Source organism: Nycticebus coucang, chromosome 6 (assembly GCF_027406575.1).
Source record: "Nycticebus coucang isolate mNycCou1 chromosome 6, mNycCou1.pri, whole genome shotgun sequence".
NCBI classification, from domain to species: Eukaryota; Metazoa; Chordata; class Mammalia; order Primates; family Lorisidae; genus Nycticebus; species Nycticebus coucang.
The window spans coordinates 21,109,455-21,137,047 of record NC_069785.1 but is presented as its reverse complement, the minus strand read 5'-3'; the positions used below and the strand labels follow the sequence as shown (position 1 = coordinate 21,137,047).

Below are 27,593 nucleotides of genomic sequence, written 5' to 3'. Positions count from 1 at the left end.
TGCCGCCTTCTGTTCTTACCGTGTTGTCCCCATACCGAGCAAAAACAGTGGAGATCTGGCTGTGGGTCATTCTGTTGCATTTGGAAACAGCAGGTCTTTATGTCATGAACACCGGCTGTATCACCTCGAACAAATTTGATTTGAAATGCATGAAAATTTACACTGAAAATGTCACCCTCTGACTCAGCATCGCTTCCGCATTTCACAACGTTAGTAGCATCTCAGAGTCGTGGCTTCAGTGGGAGCCAGACTCAGAAGCTTCAGGGGTGAGCTCAGCCCTGAATTCTAAAGTCTCACCTGTCCATCCCAGGTCGTATCGTGCATGTTCCAAATACATGACATACAGCTTTCTCTTTCCAGTGACCTTTTAAAAAAAATCTCTTAGAACTCATGAGTTCCAGTAAGTATGAACCACATTCATGCAAATGACGATCCCATTGTATAAAACATTTTGCTAATTCCTCTTTTAAAATTACTTTCAAAAATAATTTCTCAGCTTCCTGAGAAAGATGGATTCATTAATTTATAGTCACTGAACACTCTTCCTTGGTGATAACCTATTTAACCTCCCCCGCCATCCTTTTGTCTCTCTCACCCCTCTCAGTTTGATTTTGCCCCCGGGTTACAAGAAAGGCTTAGAACTCTGTAGAGAAGGGAACAGACCCATTCTAGCAGCCTGTGGGACCCTTTCACTGAACCTGCCAGGAAGCAGAGTTACTGAGGTAAATGCATCTGAGGGCTGCCTGCCAACCCCAGGAACTGAAACTGGTATCCTGGGTGTGCCCAGCTCTGTGTTTTAAATGTAAATCATTCCATTTCAAGTTGCTACAGGCAGATTTGGGGGCCACTGAAGACTTAGGTCCAAAGAATACTCCCGCATACACAAAAAAGTAGAGGGCTCCAATTGTGTGCCTTTTGAAAATAACTTCTGCATGTATTGTTTTATATCTCTAATCTATTTAATCTTTTAAAATATTTTCCACTGAAAACCTGTTTAATATTAAACTTCTAGAAAGGAAAGCCTTATGAAAAAAATGAATAAAAATCATCTTTGCAGACCCAACAGATAGAATTCCAATCGTATGTTCTGTGCTTGCTAATTAGGTGGCATATGTGGACTTCCAGAGTCAGCATGGAATGGAAGTGGGTTGGCACAGAGCTGAGCATGACCCTGCACCTGTGGTTAGCCAGGCTCAGGGAGAAGTGAGGCCCTCATACCACGTTCACGGGCATGGGAAGACAGCGGCTTTCCTCCTCAGGGGACACCTGATCAAACCACTCCCATTTACCCTCAGAGTAACCATCACTGAAGCCCCCTGGAATTTCACTTGCCCTGGCCATTGCCCCTGCTCTAAATGTCCTCTCGTCCATACATGAGTGCTGAGGAGTGGGGCGTGGCCGGGGACCGTCCCTAGAATTCTAGCAAACAGCGGGTAAGTGTGAGTACCCCTGCCTTATCGTGTCCCCATGTTGAGGAACTCTTCCTACAAGAGTACCCCATTCCCAAGAGCTTAACATTGGGAGGGGAAGGGAAGAGCCTCACACAGGGAAGGACTCAAACTGAACATCCCTCTAACCAAAATGGGTTTGGCTTTGTTTCCATTCTCCAGAGGAACACACCATTGTCATTCAAGTGAGGATCCCACTGTTCAAAACAGTCTGCTGGTCTCGAAGGAATACCCCTAAGTGTTGGGAGCATCCCTCCATGTGCCTCCTGTCCTGAAGTGAACAATTAATAACTGTGCCAAACCCAGCCATGTTCTCAATTACTCATGTACAAAGTTATTTAACCAAAACGTAGCACTTAAAGCAGCTGGCCAGATGGCCTCACCTCAGAAAGATGGTTTACCCTGCCAGCTAACAGAACTAGCTCAAGAGAACTGAGATTGCAAACCACCAGAGTTGTGCCCTCGATGGTTCCACAGGGCTGAAAACCCTTTATAATCTGATGGACTGTGTCTGGGAGGCCAACAGTATGGCAGCATTTCAGAGGTATGAGAGATACCATTCCCGTCACAGCTAACAACGTAGACATACAGACACTGTAATTTTTGTCATAGATCTTGGACGAAGGATTGTTTCATATACTCCACTGGAAGTTTGTTATTGCATCAGACATACACTTTGGAGCTTATCATTTTAGTCCCTACCTGAGGAAACCTTCATGAAGTAAAAGAGCAAAGCTGAATTTTAAAAATTACGTGGTAAGCAGTAAGAAAGGCTGAGAAAACATACTGGTATCAATGGTTATGAGGTAAACAGTGAGGAAAAAACCAAACGGGGAGGGGGGGTTGGGGAGGGAGATAAGGTGTGCAGGAAAGCAAACTATATTCAAAGAGTCTAAGCAGTAGACTGTGTACCACAGAGGAAACGGTGTCTAAAGCATCAAGGATGATGCTAACAGTGTGTTTGAGCTGCATGGGTCACTTACAGAACCACGTCTGACTGGGAGGGGCTATAGTGTGCAAGGCAGGAAGGGCCAAGGAAGAGGTTTTTACAGAATAAATGTTCTGCAGAGATCAAGCCACCCAAACAATGGCTTTTAGACTTTAATGGGGGAATGATATCCTGGGGGGGGGGTCTTATTTAAAATTCAGATTCCCTGGCTCCATCCCAACACGGTCTGATTTAGTGCTATAGATGGGGCGGGGGATATGTGTTTTTCAGAAGGCCAGGTTATTCTGCCTTTTGTACAACATAGGTGGTACTCAGACCTTGCTGTGAGAAAACTCTACAAGGAACACGGGGAAAATCTCACATTCTGTGACGGCAGCAGCTTACTAGAAGAGAACAGAGTTTCCTGTAGGTTAGGGAATATGCTGCCTTAATCCAGCCAGGGAGATTGACAGGAGATCACAGCCGCACAGACGGAGAGGATGGCGGAGATGGGGGAGGAGCAGTGGGGCAAGACAGCACAAGTTCCTCAAATCTGTTTCCTGGATGTAAGTGAGTCTTTACCCTTTGTAGATAGAGATACCCCTCACTCCAATTGAGACAAAAAAGAAGAAACTCAAAGAAACCTCAGACAATAATTAAGCATGATAATTCTGGATTATACTTAATTAGAGAGAAGCTCTGGTGAGCTCCGAGCTTTGGAGGGTCATCGTATAATTGTTAGCAAGTGATCTGTCACTATTCCACATGCACATTATTCCTCACTTCACCTCTGATCCTCCCCTCCTCTGAGCACAGCCCTCCACAAGGCCCCTGCACTTAGGCTACAGAATAAAAGAAATCCCCTCCTGCAACTCCTGTTGCCACTAATAGATGGCACGTCTCTTCCAGGGGGGTTTAAGATGGAGAAAATCTTTTCCTTTCTTTCCTTCCTTCTGTGCTGGCTCACTGCTTACCAAGCCCATGCCTCTGCTGGGCGCACTGGCCTGTCCCCCAGGGTGAGCCTTGGAAAGGATTTGGGTCTTTTTGGTGCAGGAGGGACCCAAGCCAGAAGCAACAGACTAAGCCAGCTCCCCTTGTAGGCCCCAGGATTGTAGACATTTGGAACAAGAGGAGGGAAGGTAAGGGAGCCCTGGAGAGAAAACAAGGGAAAGCCATATCAAACACGAAGGAAGAAAGGGAGTAGACAGAGGATGGTCAGCCCCTCTTCCCTAGGCCGGGTGCAGTGGCTCATGCCTGCAATCCTAGCACTCTGGGAGGCCAAGGAGGCTAGATTGCCTGAGCTCAGGAGTTCGAGACCAGCCTGAGCCAGAGTGAGACCCTGTCTCTATTAAAAAATAGAAAAACTATTGTGGTGGGTGCCTATAGTCCCAGATACTCGGGAGGCTGAGGCAAGGGGATCGCTTGAGCCCAAGAGTTTCAGGTTGCTGTGAGCTACAGTGATGCCACAGCACTCTATCAGGAAAAAAGGGAAAAAAGGCCTATAACCATCTCTCTCTGCCTCTTCTGTTCACAAGCCTATGCAGTGGTCACCACACCTGGGAGAAGCTTTCCACTCCCCTCTGCAGCCCCTCTCAAACCTGTGTCCCTTTCTCACTCACAGCACCGCATTCTGCCTTTGTGGGGGTCACTTAGTGAGCTGCACATCCACCTCTTAGGGAGCAGAGTTCTGTCATCTTTATCCTGGTACCCACACAGGACACTGCCATAAACAGACTCCATGGGCAGTGAGTCCACTGCTTTCTCCCTGGATCTACTTCCTTCCTTGAGTTGTTAAGTTTTCTATTAAGGAAGTCCCTGAAGACTGTCTTTTAGCTTAGGGAGATTGAAATGAATGGTAAATAAGCACCATTTCAATTAATATAACAGAATGAGAATACAAATGCCAGCCCGAAACGAGCACGGCTTTGAGGTCAGCTCTGGTGAGTTGTCCAGCCCCATGGCTCACTCCTCGGGTAAGTCAGAATTATGCCTCTTCTCTGTATCTCTGGGGCCTCATTTGTACATTGAGGACAATACTCCCTTCTCCTAAGCTCACACTGAGGATCACATGAGAAAACTGATACCAAAGTACCCAACAGATAGAAATCCTCAACAGACTTTAGTTTGGTTTTGTTTCCTTCCCTTTTAATTGTGGAGTAAACTGCTTTTGATGGTTCGTTTTATTTTTATTTTTCTGAGTTTTAAAATGGCATTTATAGTCAGCAAAAATACTAATTAACTAGCATCCAGTGCTTCCATTAATAGCGTTAATAACATGTTATTTTAAAGGTTTTAAAATGATAAATCTTATCACAGCAGCCTGCTACCCACTCAAGCCGGCCATGAACCAGGCTTGTCATCTTGCACTGGTTTCATTTTGAACTGTTTGTTAATCATCAACTCAGACTTTTGACAATTAGGGTTAAAAAATCCAAAGCTATGCTCTGAAGATGTTCATGCAACTTATACTTGTCTTTAATTTGTAAGGTAAATGTATGAGTAAATATGAAATGCGTATCTCTTAGTAAATATAGTCACTGTGAGTATTTGTATGTATTCTTATAAAATTATCTTAGCATCCTTATATTTTGTTGTAATGGCTTTCAAGGACTTCTCTTTGCTCTAAATGAGAGTATTTACTACTGATCAAGAGCTTGCTGTTGCATTCTCCTCTGCTGTAACCCAAGGAAACAGCACCTTTTCACCTTGGAATCTGGCGTTTCCATATTACTCACGCCAGTCTTCTCTGACTAATTTTATGATTATAATGAGGCAGTGGTGCACTAGTTAGCACAGATGACCTTCTAATTGAAAGACTGTAAATTCAATCTCCATCGCTGGGCACCGACAGAAATTTAAATAAATATAGCTCCTAAAACCCTTGTGATGGGCTGGCCTAGTGACCAGGGGCTAGCAGAGCCCAAGTCCTGTGTCACAGGGGAGTTGTGGGTGTTAACTACATCAGTCATGAGAAGCAGGTTCCCCTCACAAAGCAACGTGAGATGAGGGACTTTTCCCTGGCTTTGATTTGGGCACCATGCCTCGGTTTTCTGTAACCTATGCCAAGTTGCCTTTTTATCAAAATGCTTCCTAAAACTAGAGTCAGACCACAATGGGAAAGCGCCGTTCTCAAATTGGACTTAAGCAGACAAGAAAAGCCTTACCTGCCAGGCCACCTTTTGTCCACTGCCATTTATAGATTTAGATGCAATAAGCTGCCCAGGGCTCTGTTGACATCATCCCCTCACTTGCTGTGTTCACCCCCATTTTTCACCCCCATGACCTTGGACAGCAATCCAATTCAGGTTTCCAGAATGAACTGCCCTGAGGATCATGATGGGTGTGGAAAGCTGTTTTAATGGCCAGTCTGAGGAAGGAATCCATGGAGCTGTAATGCTGGCAACATTTGTCCCAAATAATTGAGTACTTGCCCTTGATATGTTTTTGACCTTCCATTTTGCCTTTAACACTGTGACTTGCATGCAGGTCTCTCTGATTGTGAGCCTCCTTGAATCTCTTTTGGAAACAAGTTGCATGAAATTTTTTGACTAGCAGCTTTAAAATAGGTTCCTGGACCTTGACGACTACCCAGAAATAGTCCTGTATTGGGTTGTCAGTATGGTGTGTCTTTATTCTGTGTGTATCACACAAACACAATGGAAATTTCCCATTGCCTTTAAAGTTTTGCATTCTGTATATTTGGTTGTTAGACAAATAGAGCAAGCTTTGCCGACTTCATTTTCATTCTTGGCAGCATGTTTTTATCATAAGGCAGATAGTCATTAATTTACAGAATCAACGCTGGGAACAGCTTTTGTGATCTCATATTAAATTTTCCCCTGAATCCGCCCCTTGGCAAAAATTACTCACATCGTTAAAAAATATTTAATTAGGCTGTAGTTTATACCCAGCTCACTGGGGAAATGTTGGAATTAATATGATTTGCATGAATTCTGTTTCTCTTTTTCTGTCAGAGATTAGTTTTGAATTCAGTTCAGAGGGTCGTTGACACTGCCAAGGACTCACAATCGTGAAGGTCAAACAGGTAGCAAATACTTCCCCTGGGTAGGTTCCCTGAAAAGACAGCTCAAAATTGCTTTTAATTATGGGTTACCTGAAAGGCTACTTGCTGTTTTTATTTTTCCACAGATCCCTGAAACACTGCATGATTGGAAGTTTTAGGTAAACCATTTTATTCTCAACTAAAATAGGCCGGGTATTGTGTAGAAATAGATGTGCCTAGATGTGGGGTGCCCAAATAATTTTCCCAGCAGCTCCCTGATTTCTGCTGGTTGTTCATAAAAGAGAAAAGTCTCTCTATGGTGTACTGGGATGTAGAGACACTGGATAAAGGTAGTCTGGTAAGACAGCCAGTAGTGAGTAAATTTTCAACATAGTAATGCATCTGCTTGTTTAATTATCTTTCAAAAGATAAGATCCAATGTTTAGTTATGCATTTTCTTGTTTATTCTTCCATGGGTTAGAAAAAAAAAAAAAAAACCTTAGGGAATCCACAATCCTATGTCATTTTTTCAAAAGAAAATTTAATGGAATATTTAATTAATAATCTAATCAATCAATTAATCTCAGTTACATAAGTGTTGAAATCTAATTCTTTTTCACAGCTGTATCAATAAAAGAAGTGAAATGGCTGCCCACTTATCAGGATAATAGGAAACCATTACCGACACAAAGAAAAATGGAAATTGTATTAATTCTGCTACACTGGCCCTGATTTGCCAGTGTTAACAAAGTCTTTGCATTTTAGACAAATTTCAGTGCACCTGCTAGAACCACCAGGTATATACCTCTTATGTCATAACCTTTTTTAAAAGTGTTATTCCCAAACATTTAGGCTTTGCAGCCTAAGTAAAAGTACATTCCAAATAATAAAAGGGCATTTGAACTCTTTAGATGTTATCTCTGTCTTTATTATTGAGTTTTAAGTTTAGAAAATACAAACCACCTTCCTTATAAAGTATGTGCAGACCACGCTATGCTGCTCACTAGCCAACTGTTGATGAATAAATATTTATATCCCAAGTGATTTATAGGGGCTTTCTCTCAGCACCAGAAAGATGACAGTCAACTTGATCCTCACTTTGAAAACTCATAAGCCAGGTCACTCAATGATGCTAGGTGTGTCTATTTCAGTACTGGCCCTATTTAATAGCAATGTTAATGAAGATCACCACATGTTCCAGATTATTCCAAACTGTTCTAAATTGGAAAAAACTTAAAATGGAAGAAGACAGCTAGAATTTTCTGCATTCATATGCTCTGCTAGATGTTACCATAGGTGATTTATATACAGTTTCATTTAATACTCAAAACACCCTGCAAGATAGATATAATAATTACCTTCGTTGTACGAAGTTCAGAGAGGCAGAGTAGATCTCAGCCCCTTCTGTTTAAACATCAACTTCCTTTAATACATGAACCTAGAGGGAATTATCCTCTGGATTCAAGACCCAGTTCTCCTGTCTACCTGTGGAGTGCTCTAGTATGTGTCTGAATTTTCCCAAATATATCCAGAGATCAGCTCAGGTTAAAACAAGTATTAAATATAAAACAGGGTAGCTTTTTTCCTATACCTTCATTAGCTCATTTGGGCTCTTTTTTTTTTTTTTTTTAACAGCAAGTCAATTTAACTCCTTTGCTTTCCCCAGATAAATCTGAGCATGCACGTGGCTTTGTGAAATCTTTTAAACAACAGGGTAATGTATATCCAGCCAACTGGTAGAAGGCAATTCATGTAAACACTTAATAGCACATTTCCAATATTCTTGTCTGAATGTATGAAAACCACAATATATGACTCAAGAGAATGCATGAGAGAGAGTAGTGTTTATATTACAAGGGATTTTACAAATGCACAGAGGACTGGGGACATTAACTCAGCCTCAGAAAAGGATGCAGATGACTCAGGAAGCCAGAAGAATCCTTTCCGTTTAGTTTTTTGCTTTGTTTGCTTTTGCCTTTTTCCTAGAGCGTCCCTTTTTGAAGATTACCAAGCTGCAAGGACTCAGTTTAACCTCGTCATGGTTCTCCAAGGTAGCAAGTCTCAATATTTCATCCCCTAGTCTCAGAAAACCACCAAGTTGGGTAGAAGTCATGCGGTTTGCATCCAGTTTTCTATCTATTTGCAAACAAACATCACATCCTTTTCCTTCACTCTGAACGGAAGTAAATTATGGTAACAGCCCAGGAACCTCTCTAGTCTAAATCCATTCATTCTGAGGCCACCAGCTTTCTCACTGGGCGCTTCTGCCCCAGTGGCATTCCCGGGTGCTTCCCTGTCCTAGGTTCACACTGTTGTGCCAATGAAGCAACAAAATAAGCTTCATCTCACATTCCCACTGTTTTAATCAGGCTTTTCACAACTAAATGTACTTGAAGAGATACACCGAAAACGTACGATTAACAGTTTTAGGTATTTCTTAATGATTGGTGCTAACTGTACGGCACGTGCTACTTTCTGTTATCAACTCTGATTCAGGGCAAAAGAGTTTACTACCCATGTGTACATGGGTAGTAAATGTCGTTCTTAATATTAGTCTTACAGCCACCATTCATGAACCATCTACTGTATGCTAATTATTCATTTCATTTCTCTCAACAACCCAAGAAGAAGCTGTGAAAATCCTCATTTTACATTTGAGGAAATGGAGGCTTATAATGGTTAAATAACCTCTTTAGGGTCACACAGTTAGAAATTGGCAAAGCTGGAATTCAAACCCTGGCCTTTCTGAGTCTGAAGCCAAAATGCAACCCCACCTCCACTCACAACAGTGTCTAGAGTAAAAAGAGAAATGAGATGAAAGAGAGACTTTCTTTAAGCAACTTTTTTGAAATGGTTTATATTTAAGATGTATAGCATGGTATTTTAATACACATATTCGTTGTGAGATGCTTACTCCAATCAAGCTAAATGACATGTTTCTTCAGTGTTTTTTCTTTTGTTTTTTTATTTTATTTTATTTTATTTTTATTTATTTTTATTAAACCATAGCTGTGTACATTAGTATGATCGTGGGGCACCATACACTTGGTTCATAGATCGTTTGACACATTTTCATCATATTAGTTAACATAGCTTTTGTAGCATTTTCTTAGTTATTTTGCTAAGACCTTTACAGACTTGGGACAGTACCTCCCACTCTGTCCTGAGTGACGACGACCCCAATCAACCGCAAGAGACAGCACTTGATGCAATCAGCAAGAGGATTTTATTCCAGCATGCTGGGGCTTAACTCGTAACTCTCTCAGGAGCAGAGGAGTCAAGCCCCAAACAACAGGTTTTACAAGCTTATAAAGGCAAAAATCACAAAGTAGGGAGGGGTAGCAGACATAGCAGGGGCTTTCCAGATAAGAAGAACTCTGGTTCATTACTCATCTGTCTTAAGACAAGATCAGCAGTTAAATATTTGCTTAGCTCTTTTCTCAGAACCGGTTACCGGTTATCTGCTTCAGCTCGGGGCTATTTCCTGGAACAGTTACAAAAGGTCACATTCTTATGGTAGGGGGCGAGAGGTGCTGCTACATGAGGTGCTGCTACATGGCTGGCCACCCCCCCCCCCCACTTTGGATTTGGTAGTACTTTCCTTCATTCCCCCATTTGTTTTTTGGGAAGTTCTAATCATGGAACTTCTGGCTCTATGTATTTATTTTCATGGCTATCGTCCCGGCGGAGAGACTGGTAATGCTGCCTGAGCATTAATACTTGTACAGCACTCACTCTCTCCTGGACGAAGGTGACTATACAGTTGAAAATGCAGGGCCCAAAGGTAAGAATTAGAAGCAGTATAATAAGGGGACCTAGTAAACTGGAAACAAGAGTGGTGAACCAAGGGGACTGGTTGTACCAACTTTCAAACCACCCTTGATGGGCCTCCCGGTCTCGTTGCCTTTTTTCCAGTCTCTCCCTGAGTTTAGACATGGAGTCTTTTACCATGCCAGAGTGATCTATATAGAAACAGCATTCTTCTCTCAGTGCAGTGCATAACCCTCCATCTTTTAGGAACAGGAGATCGAGTCCCCGTCTATTCTGCAATACTACTTCAGATAAGGAGGACAGTGACTCCTCTAGTTTTGTGATTGATTGTTCTATGGCTTTTAGGTCCTCATCTACAGCTGCTCGCAGTTCTTCGAGATACTGTGGGGTCTGGACAAGCGCAGCCGTTCCTGTTACTACTCCGGCTGCCACCCCTATACCCATCAGGACAGCTAGGGTAATAGAGACTGGTTCCCTCTTCTGTCTACGGGGTCTGAGATCGAATTCTGCCTCGAAGGAACTCACCTCGTGGTAGATAACTCTAGGTATTAACTGTACGAGGATACAGTAGTCTGTAGTGGAGTTAAACACTGATGAGGAAATGCACGGGGTTAGCCCGGTGCTGCAAGCCCACCATCCTCCTTTAGGGGGCACTAGATAATAATTGGTAGTGGTTGACGGGCTTTTTATGGTCTGATTACAAAGATACTGGCGATTTTCGGGGATCGTGCCTAGGCAAGTGCCTCATCCAGAGACTGCTGTAAGGGTGATCCTGGACCCCCAGTCACAGGAATTATGGGAGGTGGTATTCTGGAAGATACCTGAGAAGGCAATTCCTTCATAATAGGGCGGGCCTGAGGCTAGGCACAACCAGCAAGATTCAGTAAGATTAGGGTTGGAAGTATTGAGGACATTGAAAGCCCCCTGTATTAAGTTAAGGAGTCTCTGCCCGGTGCTTGGAGTCTCCGGGGATGTTACCTGGGCAGACAGTTCCGCAGGCGATGGGGCTGTGCTGGCCCCAGTTAATTGGGTGCTCCCTGGGGTGCTCCCTGGGGTCTGGGGCATATGGGGGGAAATAGGCGGCCTGGCTGGCGGCTGCTGTCCTGAGAGTACGATGTTGGGTCCTATCTGGACAGTGACGGGGGTTTCTATTTTTAATTTGATAAAGAAGGTAAATTCTTTATCCCACCCTGACATACAGAAACGGAATCCCCATGTTCTTCCTTTTATCCAATCTCGGGCTTATTTCTCTCTCTCCGTGAAGGAAATATTTAGGGGGTTTGACCCTGCCCCGGTACTGCTTCTCTTTACGGTTATTAAGTCCCAAGAGGAGATGGGGTGCCAGGAGGCCTGCCCAGTCGTTTCACATCCCCACTGCTTACAATAGAAAGATCTTTCTCTTTGTAAATTTTTAATATATAATGCAGTATTATAGTCCCCATGGTTTATGTTAGATCTTTAGGACTTATTCATCCTATATGCCTGTAACTTTGTACACTTTGACCAATATCTCCCCTATTTCTCCTACTTTCTTTCTCCTTATCCAGAGGAAACAAAATCAGTATGTTAAAGAGACATCTGTCCTTCCATGCTTATTGCAGCATTATTCATAATAGCCAAGATATGGAATCAACCTAAGTGTTCCTCACTGGATAAATACCTATAAATTCGAAAAATATATATACACGCACAAATATATATACACACATGTGCAATGGAACATTATTCACCCTTAAAAAATGGAGAGCCTGGGGCAGCACCTATGGCTCAGTGAGTAGGGCACCGGCCCCATATGCCGAGGGTGGCGGGTTCAAACTCAGCCCCGGCCAAACTGCAACAAAAAAATAGCTGGGCATTGTGGCGGGTGCCTGTAGACCCAGCTGCTCGGGAGGCTGAGGCAGGAGAATCACGTAAGCCCAAGAGTTAGAGGTTGCTGTGAGCCGTGTGACGCCACGGCACTCTACCGAGGGCGGTACAGTGAGACTCTGTCTCTACAAAAAAAAAAAAATGGAGAGCCTGATATTTACAACAACATAGATGAACCTGAAAGACCTTACGTGGAGTGAAAGACACCACAGGAAGAGAATTATTGCGCTATCTAACTTATATGTGGAATCTAAAACAGTCAAATACATACACAGACTGATTTCTTGCCCTTATTGTGCAAGTAATACAGCTGTGAAGTTGGGGCAGGCCCCCTAAGTTCTGGATCTTTAGTCTGACAATACAATGATCACAACCCAGAGTCCCATCAGGAGAAGGGCAACATGCAAGAAAGCCTTTTGATATCGTCAGTTCACACTACCACCTCCCTAGACACAGTTCCTGGTGACTCAACACTGTTCTGGCTGCTTTTGGCAAAAATAGTCCCCAGGGATTTATTTTTCACATAAAACTGTTCAAATATGCAAGCATTACTTATGCATATTATGTAAGAGAGACAGTACTATTACCCTTGCAGGGGCGGTGGGATGCATCTCAGGAGATGATATCTCGTTCCAGATGAGGGATGTCAAGTTGACTGTAGGAGGTGAAAGAAATGCTGACTTTTCCAACCAAATATCGCCTCTTACTCCAAGTGGACATTCCTCAAAGCTCCTACAAATCTTAGGTATTGGTTTTCTGGGATGCCACTCTCCTTCCCGCCTCTCATCCTGAGAAGGCAGTGCGCCTCATGCAGGCCCCCTGCCCCTCGCTTATGGAAGTAGACATCCTGGAAATCCAAGAGAACTGTTTGTGCACTTAGCACTTTTTACTGGTGTTTTCCAATTCATTCTCCATTGTCATCACAGGAATCAGGGATTATTTCTTCAAGGTAACAAGAGAAAAACTGGACACACACAAATGGCTCAGTGACTTACCCACCATTAAATCAAGAATCAGTGATGAAGATGGAGCAGGGGAGGAAAAAAAAAACAGACTTCTGCTTTCTAGGCTGATGTTTAAACCAATAGTCTGTGTTGTGTCTTTTTATATTAATAATGTCACCTTAATTTAGTTGGTCTGTTTCTGTCCTACTATTCAATTTTGAAAACTTGGATTTGATATATACCCTGAGATACTGTCATATACCAACAAGTCTAGGACTGTGGTTATCACACTGCTTTTAATAATAAAATCTTTTTCTTTCAAGCTAAACCTTTTACAATGCCCCCCCAAAACAGAATAATGCATGCCAATATAGAGCTATTTTAGTCAGAAAGTGATAGGGGGGCCCAAGAAGTAGCCCAGAACTCCTTAACCCGGAGCCTGTAGGTAGGCTCAGAGAATTTGTGAATTGCCTCACATTATCTGCAACATCAGGGAGAAGTTGGAGAAGGAAACCTTACTCCTCATGAAAGACTCAAAGGATCCACGAGCTTTTTGGATCTAGGGCAGCTGTCTTTTCATTCAACATAAGACCCATCTTCACCCTGCATTTATGGATATGCTTCTGAATCAAGTTCAAGTGGTTTTGTTGAGTTCCCAGTGGCTCTGCCATACTTTTGATTCTGAGTCCAAGGAGATCAGATTCAGGAGCCCAAGCATGGCCCTCTATTAATTTCACGAATGGATAAACCTAATGGATAAGCTACCATGTTTTTCTGGGACCTCAAACATTTAGCAGACCCTCCTAGATCAGCTCATTTCTCAATAAAACTTCAATACCATTTATTTAACTCATTTGCTCATTCATTCATTTGATTATTCTATGGAACCTTGACTATACGTGAGGGTTTGTAGAAGGATTAGAAAGATATGGCTTCTGCCCTCAAGAAGCTTAGACTCCAGTGAATGAGTATGCAGTTACTCTCGTCGATTACCCACTCTATGTGCATGGCTGGCTTGCTTTGTTTGATTCATTGTGCATATTACCCCAGTTAATTTTGACAACACAAAGGTCTGTACCATTATTACTTTTACTTTATAACTGAGGAGACTAAGCCAAGGTGGGTAAGGGTTTCAATACAAAGCCATTTGCCTCTAGAGTCTACATTCATTACTGATACTCTCTAGTAATAGCATATGAAAGTATTAGAAAACCTCCTGGTTCATAGCTCATTTTATCTGTACAGTTACTCATAGAACTAGACCTGGCTATCCCAAATACCCAACAAATGTTGCAGTGTAAGAAATGGAGCTCTTCTGTTTTGCTATCCTGGGAGGTTCCTTTTGAGATGTTCAGCAGACGGAGTTAAGTACTCAACAGTCTCAAATATAGGACTTCAATTCTAAATGGCACATTTAAAATTAGAACAGAAGACTTAATAATTGTAGATAGCCAGCCAAAGCCATTAGGTAGTATGGGAGGGCTGGCTGTCAATTCTACTAATAGGTTACCAGAAAATGTACCTTCAACAATCTCTATTTTATCTAAGGAAGCACAAAAAAAAAAAAAGGTAGCATTAGAGTGATAATGACTCATGACTCATTAGTGACTTGAAATTGGGATGATGTGGTTTTGTTTTGTGTCTGTGATTAAGTAGGGCTATTGAGGCATAGAATAGATGCTGAGAAAATCAAAGGATGATCAATGGTAGAAACAAAAAGAATCTCCAGGTATTAAGGAACCAAGTGGACTTCACTGAAATGAACTCCCCTGGGCATCTTGCATAGGGATATGTATATAATCACCCTAGCTCCTCCCAGGGATAAGTAAAGAGTATATGCAAATTAGAAGAGGGAAAGGCTTTTTAGCCTGGCTAGGAGGAAAAAAATTTAAAGTCAAAAGGGAGAAATAAATACCCAGGTGCTACTAAAAATGGACAGAGCCTGCCCATTGCTTCTGTGATGTCAAATGCATGAGCTAAGAGAACATTCTGTTTTCTGATGAAGTCCCTGATCCTTATTATATAGAATGGATATGACCAAATAGTCTCTAGCAACTCAGGCTGCCAGGTCCAAGCCATCTCCATCAGTTCCTTCTCCAGCTTTCGTTTCTCTTACCTCATTTCTAAACCCTGAAACTGAGGCTCCCGTGTTCTTTTATGGGTAAAGAAAGAGCTACATGTGAGTCTTCCAAAACGTTGCCCACAAATCCTTGAGTCATCCTTGTTTTGATTGCTTTGTGTTTCTGTGTTCCTCTTGGTAAGGATAGTATGAAATTTTCTATTTGCAGAAAGGTTTCATCAACAGCAAATGTTTTTAATCAGATTAAAAACACAAATATAGTCCTTTAAGAGCTGTGCATTTGCTGTCTTGCTAGGCGAAGGCATTTTATTCTGTTTCGGAAGGGCAAAGCCAAGCCACCGATGCTCTAATGAATTCCCTGCAACAGGCAGGTACATTGACAATTAATAGCAATGATTGTTTATCTTAAAAGGTCCTGAGGTTCCTCTTCAGAATTCTCCCCCTTTTCCTTGAAATCATCTATGAGACTGTTTCATTTGCCTGTGTTTGGGGGACAGCACATTTACCTATTCTCAAAGGCAATCAATATAAGCAAGCCCAGGTCTTCTAAGAGTCCTTAATTATACGTCTAAGAATGCATATATATTCGCATGTAATTCTTGTGTTCCTACAGTGTTCTCCCCACACTTTTTAGCTGACATGTGTTAAGGCTCTTTGAAAGCAAAAAGTAAAATCAAGAGTGTAACAGGCAAATGCACAGTGAGTTGTTAAATGTGATGGCAAAATAAAAAAAAAATTAAAAAGCTTCAGTCAGTATGATCAGTAAAAGAAAAAAAAAAAAAAGACAGCCGGCAAAACTGTCTATCATGTGATGAAATTTGACAGTAGGGATTATGGCTTTGATGGACCAGAACAGCTAATAGAAGAAGCTGACATTTTTGAAACCCTGCTAATTAAGGGTTCCTTCCTTAATATTAAAATAAAGTCTTTGTCTGGGTTTTATGGTTGGAGAATCAGGTGTTTTCATTAATATATGCCAGTCAGTCTTAATAAGCTTGGAGGGCAGAGGAAGTTATTATTGAGTGACCTTCTACAAAATAAGCATGTTGCTAAGGGCTCTAACCCTGCCCCGTTCAGACTGATGAATCTCATTTCCAATGCAAAAGCTTCACAAGAAATCCAAGTATTCTCTGTGCAATCACAGAAAATAATCCTTGTGTCTCTTGTAATGTCCAGAATTGCCACTTACTACACTACTACTGTACAATGAATATTACAATACATATTATTTTTCTACCACAATTGTCTACATTTCTGAATTGCCCGGAATAGGAAAACTTATTGTGAAGACACTTGTATTGAAAAGTCAGCTCATTTTAATACTTTTCAAATAGTCATCTACTCTGTTCATGAATTATAATGCTCAGAATACATCTGACAATACTGGCTTTGAAAAGGAGATATGTCTATATTATTACATATTCATTTTCAAATAGATTTCAAACAGATTTTAAACCATTCATTGAAATTCATTGAAGTGATAAATTCACAGTTGGATTTTGATTGACTCTTAATCCAATTTTACTTTTGATAAGTTTTCACCCCTCTCTTCCCACCCACCCCCAACCTTTCTCAACCAATGTGTTTTGTGCTCTTCTGCTGGTTTTCAAAGCAAGACTGAAGGGGTATGGTAAAATATAAAGGTTTTGATAACTACATGCAAAGCTTGTCAAAACAGACTGGTACATTTAATTAAAATCAGTAAAGCATCACACTGTAGGTAATTTATCTGGCTAATTTCCACTACCTCTCTTAGGAAAGTTCTGTTTATGGTAGCGAGCTATTGGGTCCCAATCTGGAGCAAAACTTTGAAAAGTCTTTCCGTTCCTGAGCCACACCACCGTCTCTAGATGACGTGGAAACGTGCAGATACAGGAGGTATTTGGTGTTAGGATTACAGGTCATGCATCTTGAGGTCTGGGTTGCTTTGTTAAAGGAGTATTGTTGAGGTGCATCCTCATTTTGAGCTCTTTCTGCCCATCCTAGGAAGAGAAGTTGGGTAGCACCATTGTTCCTGGATGCATGGTCAGGTAAAAGACAGTCAACCTACAGAAGTCTCTCTGGAGAAGAAAGAAGCTAGATTAAAAATTCCAAAGTGCAGAGTGGGTTTTGTGTGCACCCATGAGGAAAAAAAATCATCCGTCATCAGCTGACTCTATTTGAATGTGTCAGAAATGAGAAAACAGTGAGATGAGAATCTTGGATCCAGAGGTTAACTATACAGGACAAAGGTTCAAAGTGTGGCAATTATTTAGACATAGGCCTAGGTCTGGTCTGCACCTGTCTTCAAGGTACAAACTTGAGAAGAAAAGTAAGATATGATATTCCCTAAAAATGATGACTTGGGCCTGTTCCTCAATATTTTCAAAGGGGGTAAATGCTAGTATTTAATAGTATAGTAAGAAGATTATAGGTAATAACTTAAGGCATCTTTCCAAATAGAAGAGAAGTAATGTTCTCCATACAAAGAAAAAATAAATGTGTCAGGTGGTAGACGTCCCATTTACTCTCATTTTGTCATTACATATTATACACATGTATAAAATAGCACATATGCCCCCAAAACATACACAATTATGATATAGCAATTAAAAGAGGGGGATAAAAGGTTGATGAACACGAGCATAGATACATCTCCCTAAGGTCAAAATCATTCACTCAGTGTTTCTTGAACCTCTGCTAATGCTTTCCAGGGTTTTTAGCTTAACCCAAAAGTGGTGTAGTACGCTGCCCTGCCCTTTTAAGTTCCAGTGTAGTTAGACTCCCATTCCATCTTGAAGTGCTCCCAGCTTTTGATCTAAGCCACTTGTCCTTTCTCAACCTCTTCTCTGCGAGGAGCCAGAATGAGAATTACTGTCCCAGGTTCTTTTGGTCCAGGACCACCTTAGCACAGGTTGTTACCAATGCTACACAAAGTGTGGCCAAGGACTAGCAGTACCAGCATCACCCAAGAGCTTCCTAAACATGCAGCCTTGCCCCAGATCTATTGAGCCAGAATTTCTAGGAGAACTTGTATACGTTTGTCTTACCTCTCCAAAGTGAATTGTAAACCTCTTGGGGGCAGGTGCTGAGTTTCAGTGCTTCTTTTTATGCCCATGATCCCAAATACAGTGTCTTGCAGAGAGCTGATGATCAATACGTGTTTGATTGACTGATTGATTCAATCTACTAGTCAGTCCTTTATTCTAAAGATATGATTCCTGTATTGATATTATATTTTATTCTCTTAAACCTCTTCCCTTTCATGTCATCTTCATAGTATTCTGATACTTCATGTTCTTCCATCCCAGGGATCCTTGGTTCTAGAGCATCACTGTCCATTAGAAACATACTGCAAACCACATGTGGAATTTTAAATTTTCCCAGTAGCCACATTTTAACAAGTAAAAAAAAAAAAAAAGTAAGATTAATTTTAATAGTGTATTTTTATTTAGTCTCATATTCCTAAAAATATTATTTCAACATGTAATCAATACAAATTATAAGATGGCTTGCATTCTTTTTATTTTTCTGCTAAGTCTTTAAAACCTAGTGTTACTTTATATTAAATAACTTACAGTAGCCATATTTCAAACACTCAATTGTAATACTTGTCTCTACAGAACATTCATGGATAAATAGCAGGAGAGTCTGAAACTCTGAAATATAATGCCAAATTATATGCATGTGATCAGACAGAACATAGAATTTGTCATGTTCTCAAACAGGTATGTTCCCTGCCACCATGTTCCTCCTGAAATATCTGAAGGATCATGAGCACAGCTTTGCTTTTCACCTCTGGAATGACTCATTTCTTCTGACTCATTTTCTCTACTTGCCAGTTCTATTTACATTCCCTCTAGTAACAAGAGCACCTCAGTCTGTTATTAAACAGTTGTAAATTTAACTTATTCCTTTAAAATAGCACCTAGACAGTGCTCAGATTATTGACTTGTTTCATAGAAAATAACTCCAACCACTACCACAGTTAGTAGTTACAATAGCCCAAATAAAATAGCCATCTATTAGGCTGTTTCCTTATAGTAATTCACTCAAAGTAAATTACACACTATGGGTAGAGTACTCAGGTGGCATTCAGGAGGTTCATAAGATTTGTGTAAATATATCAACAGGGAAGATTCTGGAAGGCTCTGTAGTTGCTCATAGCATGGAGAACTTTATGTCTCCTTGTTCTCCTCATTGGATTAACTCCCACATGAATTTCTTGATGTGGGCTAACCGCTCTGTTTTGAAAATATTTCAATATGGTCTGTGGTTCTCCTGGAGGAGATATCTTAGGACAGAGTGACACAGAGTCACTTACAGTGTTCTTACAGTGACACAGAGAAGGAGAGCCAATTGCTTCACATACAGCAGCTTTGGCACTGGCTGAGTGCTCCAACCTGCCAAGAGCAAGATACTCCTTTTGTTCTGTTTTCTCTTAACCATAAAGACCTCTCAAGGTGTAGAGACAAATCACCTTTATTAAGCCTTCCAAGTTTTATACTTTTTTGTGTGTGTGTTTTCAATGGTGTCACTTAAACATTGTGACTTAATCTCTGGTATGGGCTGCTGTTGTTGATCCTCCCTCACAGAGAAGCCCCTTTAAAAAATAATCCAGAATGATTAACTGTATTATATATATGCGTTATTATTTATTGTTTATTATTATGAATTATCATTTGTGTGCATTAAGCATATCCAGGGTTTTAGTCATATAAACCACATTGTTTTAGTATAACTAGAATAAAATAAAATCATCCTGTGAAGCTTTCAAAAGCAACTGGAAAAGTCATCCCCAGAATTATTACAGTTTTCTTAATCCAGTTACCTTTCTTTAAAAGGGCTGTTTACAATCAAGGGAAGATTTTAATTGCAATCACTTTCCACTTTTTCTTGTTCACATACCCAAAAGAAGGAAGAGGACAGAATTCACTGTGAGAATAATAACAATTAAACAAAAATTGAAATATATTGATACGGAAGTCTGGCCATGCATAACATGCATCTTAATGTGTATCCAGATTTAAATGACAAATATTGAACCATGTAAAATTTGAGGAAAATGGATTAACTATGCCAATACCAAGTATTTTATGTTGATTGGTTTCCTTACCACCAAGGTAATGAAGAAGGTTTGAAAATGACATCTTACTCTTCTTTTGATCTTCTGTAAAGAGACTGACTTTAGCGACTTGTAAGATTGTTAATATTTCTTTCTTTCTTGACATCATTTCAAGTTTTGCTATGATGTAACCTCCATCACTTTTTCTTTCCCAGCACTGTTACAAATACTAAAAAGTTGGCCTTTCCTGCCCTACAGATACGTTAAAACTTCAAACTGGAGGAACCTTGTAAAACAAGATTTTAAAATTTCTTGATTTAGTCACTTTCCCCAATCCGTGGGCTCGTTCTTGTGAGTCATGTCCTCTCAGTATTAAGACATTCTCTGGAGTCTTCTTTTAAGTGGTGCCTCTTAATGAAAGGAAAATGATACTGGCATATCAAAATTATTCTAAAACCACTACTTCCATTATTATGGAGTGACTACCAGAAAAAAATGAAATATAGCATGTGATTTATTCCTTAAACAGAAAAAGAAGGGAAGAGACCTCAGAGAGTTTGTGGATCTGTTTTATAAACAGATTGTTTCTTAAGTATTTATGTATTCATTTATTTTTATTTTATTTATTATTTATTTATTTATTTATTTATTTTGAGACAGTGTCTCTCTATGCCCTGGGTTGAGTGCTGTGGTGTCATAGCTCACAGCAACCTCAAATTCCTGGGCTCAAGCAATCCTCCTGCTTCAGCAGACCAAGTAGCTGGGACTATAGGCATGCACCACAATGCCTGGCTAGTTTGCCTGTTTTTAGTAGAGATGGGGGTCTCACTCTTGCTCAGGCTCTTGAACTTCTGACCTCAAGCAATCGTGTGGCTCAGCCTCCCAGAGTACTAGGATTACAGGTGTGAGCCACCACGCCAGGCTTCTATAAGTATTTAAAAATGCTCAATGGATGTTTGAGTCTCTGCGATGACCTATCTTAACAATGCTGAATACTTAACAATCAGGCAGATTTGATTACTGCCTGATCAATAGTCAAAAAGGCAGATAGAGCATTCCAAATAGCTGTGCCCGTGTCTGAATCAATACCTGCAATTCCTTCTTTATTTCCTTTTTTGTCCCATGTCTCCCAAAGTGTGATTTTTCCTTTCTCTTCTCTGAGTAGTGGGATATCCTTTGGAATTAACTCCTCGCAATTCTAAATCAAAGTTCAGAACTGGTTGTGCAGTGTCTCTCTGGATGCTGGCATGGTGCTTCTCAAGTCAGACACTCTAGGGGCTGTAGAAAATATATTAACAAAACAAAACCCCTACTCCACTGATTTCCACAGGAGTTAAAATGTTTATTTCTAAAGATAAAATAAACACATGATGTGGTATCTTTGAGCTAAAATTCTTCTAGGGGAAGGCTCTGTTAATGGATCTGTAAAAATAGAGTGGATTTGCCATCTTATTTGATGACACTGGAAGGATTTTTTCATTCTACCTCATCATTCTGATACAGAACCTTTCTTTCTTCTTGTTCTACTAATTTATACACGTATTTCTGTAACAGACCTCATGCTTTTATGCATTTTTCTTCAGATAAGTCAGCAAATACATAGAATGAGACACAGCAGTAAAGAACATCAAGTTTCTGTCAAAACAGTTCATAAATATTCAATAGAGTTCTGCAATATGTAGGAAGTTATGAAGATGGTATTAAGATACTAGTAAATCCAAAGAAAACCTATGCTAATCAAGCTAGCATATCTTATTATATTTTATTCTCTTATCACTTTATTATCCTTCAATAATACAAACGTGACCCCCCAAAAAACTACAAATCCTCACCTGCTGTGGTGAGATAGAATTTCCACTTTATCCTGGGTCAGGATTTTCTAACCTAGATGTCAGGGTCTCGTAGGGGATCTGAAAGCCTAACCTGGGAATTAGGTTTCCAAGCCCCTTACCACCACCACAGTACTCTCAGGAATGACCTTCTATTCAGATAATGCCACCATCCCCTATGGGAGTGGGGCCTGCAAAAAAATCCTGAAAAAAGGCTTAACCGAGAGCCCCACCCTCATCCTCTCAGGAACCTCAATGTCCTTAAATTAAAAAAAAAATAATAAAAGAAAGAAAGAAAAGAAAAGAAAAGAGAAAGAGAAAGAAGAGAAAAGAAACAATGTCATAGAAAAAGGTTTAGTTAGGACATGTGACCCTAAGTGGTGGGTCTTGAATGACCTCTTTTATGAGATAGGAATAAAACGAAGTCGATTTTTAAGACTGAAGCATTTTTAAAGAAAGATCTTAAAAATAAGTTTTATGATCTTCCTTTATAAAGGTATGCTCTTAAGTTGTTCCAATATGGAGATGACTTACAACATCACTGCCTGCTTCTCATTTCTACCCAAACCCTGCAATCAAAGAAGCACTGAATTCAGTGAGTCACACTGTTAGTACATTGCTGTAGTTAAAAAGTATTGCTCACTCCAGGGGGCCACGCAAAGGCTATTGACATGCTTGCTTGATGTATGAAAAGACAAATTAGTCCCCCATCCAATCTACCAGCAGGGTACAGTGACCTGACATGGAAAAGTCAACTCAAACCACTGTATAATATATTTACATTTTTTTCCCAGGAAACTTCAGAGTTACCAAATCAACTGTGTCTAGCGTGCAAATTACATGCAAGCTATCAGAATGTGAAATAAATTTGAGGACGTCTGTGTGGCATAGCCTGACTATAGGTTATGCCAGATGGCACCAGAAGCTGTGGTTTGTCCCAGAGGAATCTGTGGTAGCAGTGGGCAGGGAAAAGGCAGGGAGAAAAGAGTTTAAACAAAATGCTATTTCTGTATGTGATTGATTTTTTTATTACTTATTGGCTATCTGCTGCCTGTGATACAGTCTCAGCTGCTTTGTAAGTGGCAATGTGAGAGTCATTTTTCTCGTAGAGTCATCACCTAAAGTTGGACCGAGTGGGTGAGTTTAGAAATAGTCATGATTCCTTCTCTTTCTTCTACTCGAGAAATAATTCAAAGACACTTAGGTCTGTTTCTTAAGTTTAATAAACAGAACATGGCTATTTTTTAAAATCACCTTATAAAATGATTAAGTTTACTATAAAATGAAGAGGTTCTCACGTTTGCCGGAGAATGCACGTTTGCACAGTCAAGGAGTTCTATTAGGGGAAAACAAAGGTTTACCTTTCCATTAGGTAGATCATAATTCAGGATTGGAGCTAGGATAGGATTGATAGTTAACATGAAATGAAATTTCTCGAAATTTCTACCGTTGGTGATCTAAAGGAATAATTAAGAAACAATTTCTGTAGAACTATATTACAATTTAGATAAGGAGGTCATAGGGGTAGGAAACTTGGAAGTTAACCAGTTAAACCCAGTTGTGCCATAGATTGGAAGCAAAATGGGTTATAAAAAATGGCCACTATTCTTTAAATAATTTTTTTTAAACTGCCCTTTCCTAACATTAGTGCAGTCCTATCCTCAGTTAAATTCCAGGAATTATTGGGAATGACTATCTTATGGTGCTAAAGTTCATTTGTTATAATAATAATGGCATTAATAATGTAAAAGAACTAACTTAAACTTGTCTGAATTAAATACAAATAAAGCCAAAAAAATTTCAAAAACCTTCGTTTATTCATTCAACAAACATTTTTGATAGATCTACTAAATACAAGGCAGTGGTCCTAGTTCTCAGTGGGCAAATGTTTGAAAGAGTTGGTAACTAGGGATTTGAAAGCACCTAATTAGCATTAGACTGGGGCTATGTTTCTTTTTCCTACGTAAAGTTAACAAGAAGTAATGTCCGTTCATCAAATAAAAAATTCCAAGTCTTAGTTTTTGTAGTCTATTTTGAGTTTTTAGAATTTAGTGACAAAAAACATGAGTTCCAGTCTGTCCTACCTAGTAAATCTTCATGAGATAAAAAAAAAAAAAAAATCAGACAAGAGTTTCATGAGAAAAATGGTGGACTAAGAGTTAGTCAATTGGACTCACAATTGCCCTGCTTCCATCACAAAACATCTGGGTACACTTGAAAAACCATTGTAACCTCTCAGAATGATGGAGTTTTCCTCTGTTAAGTAAAGGGATAATAATGGATGGTATTTAAACCAACTCAACATGCATATATAAGCACCTTCTTGGTCCAATAGCAGAGCATCCTCCTCCCCGGTGATTGACAGGCTACCTGCCTTCCTGCCTTCTTGGTGCTCAGTGTTCTCTCCTGAACCAAAGAGAGGCTGCAGGATGCAGAAGCTCAGAGTGCCCTGCAAACTGTACTAACTGGGAGGTGGTAGGTCAAGTCAAGTGCACTTTGAACCAAATTCTATCTCCATAATTGGCTGTTTCCAGGATTCAGTTTCTTCTGTGAAATGAGGATAATCATACCAATTCAAAATATTGTTATGAGGACTAATGAAAGCAAAGTACAGAAAGTACCTACACGTAGTGGGTAACTGCTAATATTGCTATTGTTGATATTAAGGCTGAAAGCTTGTATCATCCCCTGCCGATTAAACTGCTGCCCCAAGTGAAGACACAGAGTTACACAAGAATATACAATACCAGTTATCCTCCTTTCTTAGCCATCGAACGGCAGCAGGCAGCCTCAGCCAAGAGACAGGCAGAGCAAGTCTTGTTTTCATCCCAGCTCTCAGGACCACCGTCCTGCACGATTCCCAAGGGATGGCATTCCAGCAGGTGCAAGTCACAAGAGGGTTCCATGTGAGTAGTGCCCCCGGAGTCCCACAGAGCAGCAATGCTGCCACTTTGACAATAGAAAATTGACAAGGTCACACAGCCTAGGAGAAAAAATTCTCAGGTCAAAGTCAGGTTATAACTCCAAGTAGTTGGTGCTGTCCCCTACACCATGTGTCCTTAACTACAAGACTATGCTTGTGTCAAGTTCTCAGAGGCCACCTCTCCATCATATCAGGCTGTGAAGTGTCTAGGTGGGGAATCCCATGAGACCACTGGAACAGAAAGTCCTCACCCTACCATAATGACACATCGCAACTCAATCTTGCTCTAAACGTGCCATATTCAGGGCATTATTTTGTGGGAATCAGGTTGTGGAGATGGTGGTCTGTTCCTCCTCCCCGTAAGACTGGTGTACATGAATATTCAATAACCAGCACCTTTCAGAAATCTATTTTATCTCCCACTTGTGTTGTCATCTTATCACGATCTGTGGTCTGTCCCAAAAGGCACATTGAAGTATTAAAAAAAAAAAAGATTGGAATTTGAGAAAAGTGACAGAAATATTTATTAAGTGCTACTACAATTGGACTCCCTGCAAAATGAGAGTGACTTCTTCATATTCGCTAATCTCCAAACAAAATAACCATCAAGAAATATTAAAACACACATTTTATTAGTTTCATTTAATTTCTTAATTGCTCAAAGTCAGTTTACCCATTTATTACTGTGTGAAGTGCTTAGAGGCAAGGCGCACATTAAAGGGATTATTTCCATGTAATCCCCCCCTCCCAGAGGGTAGGAGCTGATCACGGTGAATCCTGATTTACACTCTGTAACGGATACCAAGGAGAGGAAACGGGTTGTAAAACGATACAGTCAGGAGCAGGGTAATACAGGGTAGGACAGTGCAGTTTAATAGCAGGAGAATGTACCTCATTTTCAGTGAAAGTTATGCGAGCCATTTTCAGGAATAGCTATTAACCAAATTGAATTTAGCCTCCTATTTTTCTAGCTGTACCCCTGTTAATTGATAGATGTTGAAGATCTGTAGCCTGTTAAGATTTTAATCAAATGGTACCTGTGAGTAGAGGTATCATTTTATTGGGACTTAGAGTTCTGGGGATAATAATGCTCTGAGTATCATGCTCTCTGTGACAGTTTGCCTACAGCCAGGCTTCCTTCTGGGCAGGAAAGAGTGCAGGCACTCAGGTGGAATTTGGAGGGATGCTGGAGATTACACGGGAAAGGGAAATGAGGTAAGAAGGTATTCTAGGTAACCCCTGGGACAAGATGAAGTCCTGGCAGCTTCCATGGTGCATGATAACTGGCCTGAGACCAGGGAACCAGCAAAGCCATTAGTGACCTGGGAAAGAGCTTTTACTTGTCTTGTGACTGACCCATCTGTCCCTGTTGTCTGTTAGAAGCATTACCACTGTTCTCAAAAGGAGATAAAAGTTAGAGCATCAGATGAGTACAGAGGTAAGGCCATTCCTTAGCAACTTCTGCCCCTTAGATGGCTGGAAACCCAGACGCGGGGATTATGCCCGCAGCACTAAGACGGAGTGACCCCACTTCAGGCCGCAACGCTTTTGACATTTGGTGTTCTTTTTCTACCTTTAGCGTCAGCCTAATTCAAAGAGTACACAAAATAAAACATTTTTTTAAAGCCCTCAAGGAGATTTGTACCATGTATCTTATTAGATTGAAGACAAAACAAGCTGATACCAGCAGGAAAAAAAACAGCTGCTTCAGACCCCAGCTGACCTCTTTTGCATGGAAAATTCTCCATACGATTACAGAGCTAATGAGTAATATTTAATGAAAACATTATGCCTTTGCATATATTCGTAAGCAGCCCTTCTTTCATTTATTTTTTTTTATTAAATCATAGCTATGTACACTGATATGATCATGGGGCATCATAAGATGATATGTATAAAGACACATCTTGGAAATCTGTATACTGTAAGGAATAAGAGCCTGCTATCTCTGGCTGTTCCTATACAAAGCCCAAACTTCTCAGAAAGAACACGTAGGATTCAATCAATCATCTGGTTGACACAAAACATGCAAGTATTTGATGACGCACAGATAAAACAGCTGAACACAAGGCAGCCTCCGTCCACATTTCCCTGAACATCTTGGCTTTCTGCAAACAGTATATGAGAAAAAAAAAAACTGGGCTAAACAATTGCTAAATAAATAACATACGAAAAAGATGTTTCTCTTTCAACTTCAAGAATCCTTAAGCATTTGAAGATGAAGGACTTAGAACCAGGATTGTTTCTGGGGCCTGAGTGTATTTCCTTTTCTGCTCAGAATCCGAATCCCTGTGGTGCTGAACGTGAAACCAGAAAAAGCAATGACCCCTTTCCCTCCCTCTCTTTCTCTTCCCCCTCTAGGTGGAGCTGACAGGCAGCAGCGTCTTTGACTATGTCCACCCCGGAGACCACGTGGAGATGGCGGAACAGCTGGGCATGAAGCTCCCGCCGGGGCGGGGTCTCCTCTCCCAGGGCACCGCTGAGGACGGAGCCAGCTCAGCATCTTCCTCCTCTCAGTCGGAGACCCCTGAGCCAGGTGGGAATTACAAACCCAAGGTGTGGGTGGGTCAGAAGGACCTTTGCCAAATGAATGTGCTCAAGTTACCCGTGTGAAGAGACTATAAATAGATTGAAGGGTATTTAACAATTCCATGCAGCTTTCAGCCCCATGCAGTAATTAAATAAGGGAGAGATTTGAAAATAAGGAGACATTTTAATAAGTATAATCCAGAGATCTAATTTCAATTGAACAATACA

The 27,593-nt window shown here is 40.6% G+C and overlaps 1 protein-coding gene across 9 annotated transcripts in view; it reads left to right on the top strand.

The window, feature by feature from the left end:
- The window catches only part of NPAS3 (neuronal PAS domain protein 3), a 907,184-nt gene that overhangs the window by 740,605 nt on the left and 138,986 nt on the right, over positions 1 to 27,593 (top strand). For all 9 annotated transcript variants that reach the window (XM_053594995.1, XM_053594994.1, XM_053594992.1 and 6 more), the window contains one exon: positions 27,198 to 27,372. In XM_053594995.1, coding sequence (XP_053450970.1) covers positions 27,198 to 27,372 — 175 coding nt within the window. The remainder of the gene's footprint in view (positions 1 to 27,197; positions 27,373 to 27,593) is intronic.